The sequence below is a fragment of the Durio zibethinus genome, chromosome 4 (genome assembly GCF_047325235.1).
Source record: "Durio zibethinus cultivar Kanyao isolate XHJ-2024 chromosome 4, ASM4732523v1, whole genome shotgun sequence".
NCBI lineage: Eukaryota > Viridiplantae > Streptophyta > Magnoliopsida > Malvales > Malvaceae > Durio > Durio zibethinus.
In genome coordinates, this window is record NC_143165.1 from 29,896,161 (window position 1) to 29,903,829 (window position 7,669).

Sequence of the window (7,669 nt, forward strand, 5' to 3'; positions counted from 1 at the left end):
CGTCAAAATGCCTTTTTATAGCAGAAACTAGAAAGGAACTGTGAAATATTGACAGTCCAGATGTAAATGTTTGCCAAATGCATGGCCTTGGCCTCCTTTATTCCAAAGCCTCCCAAGCCTGATACGTGGGCCTCCTCAGAACCAGCTTTATCTGGCCGGCTATAAAATTTGCTTGAATTGCACTCAAATATTTAACTCAATTAGATGATGCATGATTGCCTAATCTAGAAAATCAAAGAGCAAAGATTCAAATCTCGCTTCCTCCAAATTAAAAAAAAAAAAAAGATGCTTGATTTGGGGCCTATGCCATGTAGCAGTTCGATCTACCAAAACAGTTTAAGACCATATCTCAGTGAATCCTTTTTCTTCCTAGATGAAAAATGCATCGCATAAGAATATGAAAATTTATATGCAAATGCAATAAACTAATAATCACAAAGCTGAAAAGAGATAAACAAAGACTCTATAGACAGGCGGGGTCTCTATTGCAAAAATATCAGTAATGCAGGGAAGGATTCTGTGGAAAACACCGTATATGCAAAACCTTGCTCTAGTATTGCTGTTAATAATTACTAATGAATTTATAAGGAAAACCTACAATCTCGTGTAACAAGTTAAACGGCTGCATCTCTACATCATAAATTGATCTACGACTTGCTTTCATTATAATCATTTCTTCTTCAAGCTTGATTATCCAAGGAACTTGTCTGCTAGATTAAGCTGGTTCTTGAAACAGCCCAAGTTCCATTCAAGTTAAGCTGAAGATCTGATACACAAACAAAAAAGAAGTTCAAACAATTGATTTGGTGAAACAAACATTTTTTTCTCTTTTGCAAGAAGATGAAAATGGTGAATTTCACTCATCAGGCATTAGAAGATATGATTGAAAGTAACATTAGGTCAACTACTTCAATTGTGCAATGAAAGACTTCAGTGACTTAATGCATTATCAAGATCTTGTCCTAGTACACCCATTTTTATCTTTCTTTACAGCTTCCTTAACTCGTCACTCTCCATATATTAAGGCTAGACTTTGTTTGATTTGTTCCTTTACTTTTTGTTTTTTCAATACAAAGGGAAATGCAAAAAATAAAAATGAACTGAAAATAAGATACAAAAAGCAAAAAAACCAATCAAATGGAGTTTAAATAAGCTAAAACATCAACAAAACAACTAGTAGGAAACACTGCTGCATGATTATAACATTGCACTTCTAGAGTAAACTATAAGCATTTAGGAACATTAACTCAATTTTGCCAAACCAAACCTGCAACATTAATAACAGTAATCATATTTAGTTAGTTTAATCTTTAATGAATTGTATGTTAAGTTTTTCTTTTTTCTATCAGGGTTTTCTTTTCTAAGAGAATTAATTACCGGGTTAAAGAATGATAGACAGAGAGTTGTATTTTAGGGTTCCACAAGGTTAGTCGAGATGCACTGCAAGCATGAGAAAAGAACAGCTAAAATCTTGGATTAGGACCTTAATACATTATGTAAGGGCATGAGTTTCTGGTGGGGGTTGAGGTTCTAGGTGTTGGGTTTCAAACTTTCAACGTTTGGTGCCCTTATAACTTTGCAAATGTTCTATGGTCTTAATAGGTTTTTCTATTTTGTGGATGTAAGCTAGTTTGCAAAACCACATCAATGTCTATCTACAATAGGCACTTCAAAACTAAAGCATGTAATTTTTTTTTTTTTTGAAGAATAAAGCACGTAAACTAAAGTAAAAATGATCTTGGCATTATTTATAGACAGTAACTATTTTAATCTGAGAAGGTGATCAACAAGATATTGGGAATAACATTTAAACTAAAGCTGTACTGGATTAGCGCTTTTGTTGTTTTGCCTTCTACTCTCACAATCAGAAAAGCAAAAACAACGCGCATTTGGACACAAGCAAAATTTTTTCTTTAAAACATCAAACACAAAATATGTAATTTTTCAAATAACAAAATGCATAATTATATTTTTATACATGCTAATTATGTTATGATTAAAATTACATTTCCTTTTTTCATTCCATATCAATTATGATGTTACTTTTTAACTTTTGATTTTGCTTTACAGCAATTAATGGTAATTGTGTTTACACCCCACATTTTCTTCTTTACACCCCATTTCTCTCTACACCCAACATTAAAAACCCTAAACCCAATTTTTACTCAATACACCTATACCCCTAATTACAAACTTCACTAAACACCCCTCACCTTTCACCACACTCATTTTACTGTCTTACACCTGTTATTCCTAATTCTCAGATCCTAAAAATCAACTCTTAAATCACTAACTTTTGGAGATAATCAAAGTCACCAAGCTTCAATTTTGATATGATAAATCTTTGATTTTGTTTGATCTTGATTAAATTTTTAGATTTTGTTATGTTTTGATTAAAATATTTTTGTCACTTCAATTCTGGATTCACATTTTCAAAAGCTTTTAAAAGCTTTCGAATTTGAATTTTCGGAATGTGCAAATTTCTAGTTGAAATTGATGTTTAAATGATTCACCTTATCATTTATTTGACAGTCGTCGTCCTCACCAATGTTTTTTTCAATCTGACCTTTCATTTTGACAATGTATAAGACAAGAATAGTACTTTTAAAGATTTAGGGTTTATGATAAAAAAAACTTGAGAGAACAGGGTATATGGAGAGCTAAAAAGTAATTTAATAAAAGGTATTTATTTAAGTAATTTTATTTTAAGGTCAATTTTATAATAAAAGTTTTTGGGTGCGGAAAGGAATTATTGGGGGTGTATTTAGAAGCTTTCTTTTCAAAACACAAAATGCAAATAATAGAAAACAAGTAACAAAGCACCAACTAAAGGGAGACCAAAATGTTGTTACAACTAGGGAAAGTTTTTTTCCATTAGTATGTAGGCTTAAAGCATTTTCAGGGAAAAAACGAAAGCAAATAAAGAGCAACACCTGTTGCCACTTTAAAATAGCTCACTCATGTACATGAAGCATTCTAAACAGTCATGAACCATAGAGCAATTATTGACCCACTAAAGAAGTATGATTATAATAAAATAAGTGCAAGACAACTTACAGTGAAATTCCATTACCTGCGGCTAAGGTTCGTAGGTGCTATATATCAAACCACTAGCATTGCCAACCTGAACCCTCTCAGCATTTTGAATGGTATTCTTTGATATTCTATTTGAGAAGAACCCTGAATTCTCTCTTATGTCACTGCAGGCATCTGCCACTGGGTTCATAACAAATCCACCCCAACCTCGACGCTGATATCTTTGGCTGACTGCTGGCTTATACGTTTCAGCACCTGAATCTTTATCAGGTGTGTTATGTACTGCATTTAGGGAAAGCATGCGCCCAGAAGAAGATAACCTTGAAGTAGAAAACCGACCTTCAGTTTTCCTCCAGAACTTGGGACTCAAAAATTCAGTACCAGGCAGCTTGCAACATGTATTATCTGGAGAATCTGTCTTTGGAATCCTTCCACTTGAAACAGCCAAATCATAAGATATTTCATCCAGAGCCATCTCCAGGCCATTTACACGGGTCTCCAGAGAATTGATCCCACTTTGGGAGCTCCCAATGAATTTCTATAATCAAATAAAGCACAACAATTATAAATGTGTCAGTACTTAAATTAAAATGATCTAACGTTAACAGAGTATGATACATGCAAGTATAAACAAACACATGCAACACATATCACGTGTCAAAGCATGTAAATTATTAAAAATGATCTAGGAAATGGTTTTTTCTCCACCTTAAACAAACTCCAAATGGTACTTTAAAGGGGTAAAAGAAAAAACCAAGCAGATTATGAGAAAGTCGAGTGAGTCGACAAGGTGTTTATTAAGTTCAATTCGCTTGGTCATCGGAACACAATAATTCTTCTTCTTCACAAAAAAAAAAAGGGGGGGGGGGTGTGGGGAACAAATTAGTTCTTGAGAAATACTCTAAGAAGTAGATCCTAAAATATCCTCCAGGAATTGCTAAAGTATAGAAGTAAGCACAGGCAGGCTTCAAAAGAATTTCATAAAGTACAAGGTATTATCACAAATACAACAAGACAGGGACTGTAAAAACCAAAATTAAACATAGTTGAAAACCCGTAACTTCCAGAGAACAATAATAAGAAATTACAAAAAGCATTTAATGGTAGGTGCCAAACTGAAAAACCCTATGCAAAGGAAGAGGAAGATATTTAGCTTCGGTAGACTACCTGCAGGAGGTTTAACAGATTGGATTGCTGGTCTTCAATCTGAGCAAGTTGTTCACGTATCAGAGACAGATCCTCGATGTCTTTGGGGTTCTCATCAACTTCTAAAGCTGCATTTTTGTCGTCAACATCTAAGTTCTCATCATAAAATGGAACCATTCGAGACCCAGATCTCAAAACTCCAAATTTCTGCACTTTTTCATCACGGACCTTACCAATGAGTTCACGTTCTGCTTCCAGCCTAGAATTTTCACTGTCCCCAATTTCTCTTGATTCCAGGACTCCAAGGCCACTCTTCTTGATATTATCAAAGGCTTTATAAAACAAAGACTTTGGCTCAGCAATTTCAATCTTCCAATCATTGGTTTTTGTGCGGTCCAGCCTACCAAAAATCGATGTGTTCACATGCCTATTATCACTCTTCAGAGGAGTCTCTTTCTTGGCAGTGGACACGGTCGAAGCATCAGATGGAGGGGACCTGCTCGTGGGGACTACTTTCTTTGATTGGGGAGTTCTAAAACCAACATCATTGAAACTTTTTTTAACTGAAGGGAAGCATCCAACGCTACCATTATCTATTTCCACGAGCAATGCACACAATCATAAATGATAAAAGCAAATAGTTGCAGCAGTACTTACCAAGCATAAATGTTTACAGCAGCACAACAATAAAAACACTTAAAATTTCAAAATTTTAAACCGAAACTTTGTAACAAATTGAGCACTTTCCTTATAAAAAATTAAAAAAAAAAAATCTATAGAGTGTCAATCTGGGTTTCCAAATATCAGATAGTTACAAGTCAAATAATTGAATGTTTATTATACCTGTTGAAGATGAGTCGGAATGAGAAGGAGCTGAGGTTTCCTCACAAACTCCAGGAACTTCCTTCCATAAACCCAAACTACGATTCATAGTTTCTCGGACAATTTTTACCTGTACCAGCAAAATTTATCAAAATGATAAGAACTTTTCCTTCTTTTTTTTTTAATTTTATTTTCCTTGTTGGAGAAAAAAAAGTCATTATTATTAAATAATTACTGAGTAAAGATACGCACTGATGCACCTTATCAAACCTCTTATGTCCAAGAGCAGCCAGACACGCCGCTTTGTACTCCGTTGCCAGCTCTTTCTCCGCCATCGCCACTTTCCCTAACGCCTCCGCTGCCGCCTTTCTCGTTCCCCAATCTTCGCTGCTCAAAGACTCCACCGCACAGGGCACTAACCAATCCAAAACCCCTTTACTTCCGGCACCACCAACACTAGCGACACTTCCTATAACTCCAAACACCGTTGCTTTCGCCTTGAAACTTTCGTTCCTCACTAACTTCCCTAGCTTTGGCAACAGCTTCCTAAGCTGCTCCGTCTCGGGATCCGGTGCCGCCTCGATCGCCGCGGCCAAACACATCGCGGCTCCGATCTGTGAGTTCACGTCTTGCTCCAGAACGAGCATTTCGATCAAAGGCTTCGACAAAACCGAAAACGGAGGTTTCGTGATGTGAGACGACATGGCGGTGGTTGCCTCGACACAAGCGGATCGGACGGCGGAGTCAGGATCGCGGAGGCGGCGTGCAAGGGTAGAAACCATCTTAGAAAGATGAGGAGACAGAGTGTTACCGTGCGAATGAGACAGCAAAGTCAAAAGGCTTACGCATTGTCTCCGAACAGGAGACTTGGACGAAGAGTCGGTGTTGTGGAGGCAGTTAAGGAACGGAGAGATGGAATCGACTGTTAGGTTTCGAGCGATGGACTCGAGCTCAGCAGAAGCAAGGGCGAGAGTGTCGCGGTCGGAGAGTTTGTTTAGGCAGGTAATAACTCGTTGTTTGAGATCCTGCGGTTGCGGTTGCGGTTGCGGTTGCGTTTGCGGTTGAGGACTCGGCGGTGATCGGTTCTTGAAAGACATTGTTTTTTATCGGTAAGTTATGACTTTTTCTATGTCTATTCAGATATATTTTAGGTTGAATTTGCGATGGATGTAGCGGAAGAGAATTGGCGGTGAAATTCGGAGGTCTTAGGAAATGGGGGTGTTAGTTATAGTAATGGAAGGTTGTAGCGCCCTTTTAAACGTTGAGAGGGAAGTAAGAGAGGCCACCCTTGCTTCTTTATCCAATTTTTTTTTTTTTTTCATGCATAAATTTTATATACTTTTTCTTATAAAAAAATTAAATGGCAAAAGCATCAATACAAAACCTTTGATTAATCATTTCATATAGAAACTATTTCATCGTTATATCATTTATGAAAGTGAAATTATTGGACAACATTATTAATAGAAAAAAGAAGACACATTTGTTGTAAAAAATTAACAATAATTAAGAATTTAAAGACTAACTTAAATGATTGACCAGAGTTAGATTTTAAAAAGATAAGGTTGATCCTAGTGTTTGCTAAATCTTCCATTTCCAATCCATCTCGACATCCTTTGTTAAAAATAAAATCTACAATAACTGGATCCTAAATATGAAGTCAAGGTTGAAGGATCACATGGGAATAAAGTAAAGAGTAGAGGAGTAGTTCGTATGCAACAACGCATACCATAGACATAGAGTTGGTATGAACAAAGTTGAGTGAGCTAGCTAGCTGCTGGCCGGAATATCCCAACTGGAATTATTTTGACTCATTCCTCATATCCTAACACCTTACTATTATTTGATGCAATAATTTAAATGATTAATTATGTAAACAAAACCTTAATTAAGTTATCCAATTAAAACTACACCTAATAATTTTAAATACTATATAAAAAATATGAAATTTAAATAATATATAAATTTTAAAAAAAAAAATCTCATAGTTAATGTATTATTATAAAATATGGTATACTATATTTAATATAAAAATATAAATTATCGAATCTGATTTAAATCGGAGAATTTTATAGTTTTATAACAATGACCGGGATTGGGAGAGGGGTAGGCGCCTGGGGGTGTCCTCCACGGAGAAAAATTAAAGAACTGAGAAAGAAAAGAAAAAAGTAAGAGATTCAGTTACTGTAAAGAGGAAGTAAATGCAGGAGGGAGAGGGGAGCATGAGATGAGAGAGTGAAGCGTAGGGCGTCAGGCATGTGAGGGGAGATAAGAGGGAGAGAGCGTGGAGACAGAATTGTTGAAAGTGTTGACAGTCATTCACGTGACACTGAGGATAGTTTTATTCAATGAACTAAATCTATCTATTAGTGACAAAGCACACCTTCCAAAATTTGCCTTGCTTTGGATTAGACCCCAGTTCTTTTGGATTTTATTAACTTTATAATAATAATAATATAGAAATACGATTGTCCTATTAAATATAACAGTGGATAAATAATTTCATGAAATCTTAACAAAGAACCTACATTACTCTTTCATAATAATCTTATCATACATCAATAAACCTTTTTTTTTTCTTTTCTATACTTAAAAGAAGTTTCCAAATCAACAAAAACCCATCAGTCTAATTATCCTCAAAATGGTAAAAAAAAAAAGGGATTGT

The 7,669-nt window shown here is 35.5% G+C and overlaps 1 protein-coding gene across 2 annotated transcripts; it reads right to left on the bottom strand.

The window, feature by feature from the left end:
- Nucleotides 1-451: 451 nt before the first annotated feature.
- On the bottom strand, nt 452-6,817 carry LOC111288425 (TORTIFOLIA1-like protein 4). Of its 2 annotated transcripts, none has more exons than XM_022879308.2 (5): nt 5,265-6,817; nt 5,026-5,134; nt 4,204-4,775; nt 3,074-3,574; nt 452-766 (listed from the first exon to the last, which is right to left on the bottom strand). In XM_022879308.2, exons 1-4 carry the CDS (start codon nt 6,099-6,101, stop codon nt 3,080-3,082), a joined length of 2,013 nt encoding a protein of 670 aa, XP_022735043.2. In that variant the 5' UTR covers nt 6,102-6,817; the 3' UTR covers nt 452-766; nt 3,074-3,079. The 2 variants fall into 2 exon arrangements, with proteins under 2 accessions (XP_022735043.2, XP_022735044.2); XM_022879309.2 differs by having other exon boundaries at nt 3,058-3,574; nt 5,265-6,237.
- Between the last annotated feature and the right edge of the window lie 852 nt (nt 6,818-7,669).

What these genes read in the sequence shown, in the direction of transcription:
- LOC111288425 (XM_022879308.2), bottom strand. Translation starts at nt 6,101, where the DNA reads ATGTCTTTCAAGAACCGATCACCGCCGAGTCCTCAACCGCAAACGCAA. An exon ending in GACATAAGAGGTTTGATAAG is followed by an intron (nt 5,135 to 5,264) that starts GTGCATCAGTGC and finishes TTGCTGGTACAG; the next exon opens with GTAAAAATTGTCCGAGAAAC. An exon ending in ATCTGTTAAACCTCCTGCAG is followed by an intron (nt 3,575 to 4,203) that starts GTAGTCTACCGA and finishes ATTTGATTATAG; the next exon opens with AAATTCATTGGGAGCTCCCA.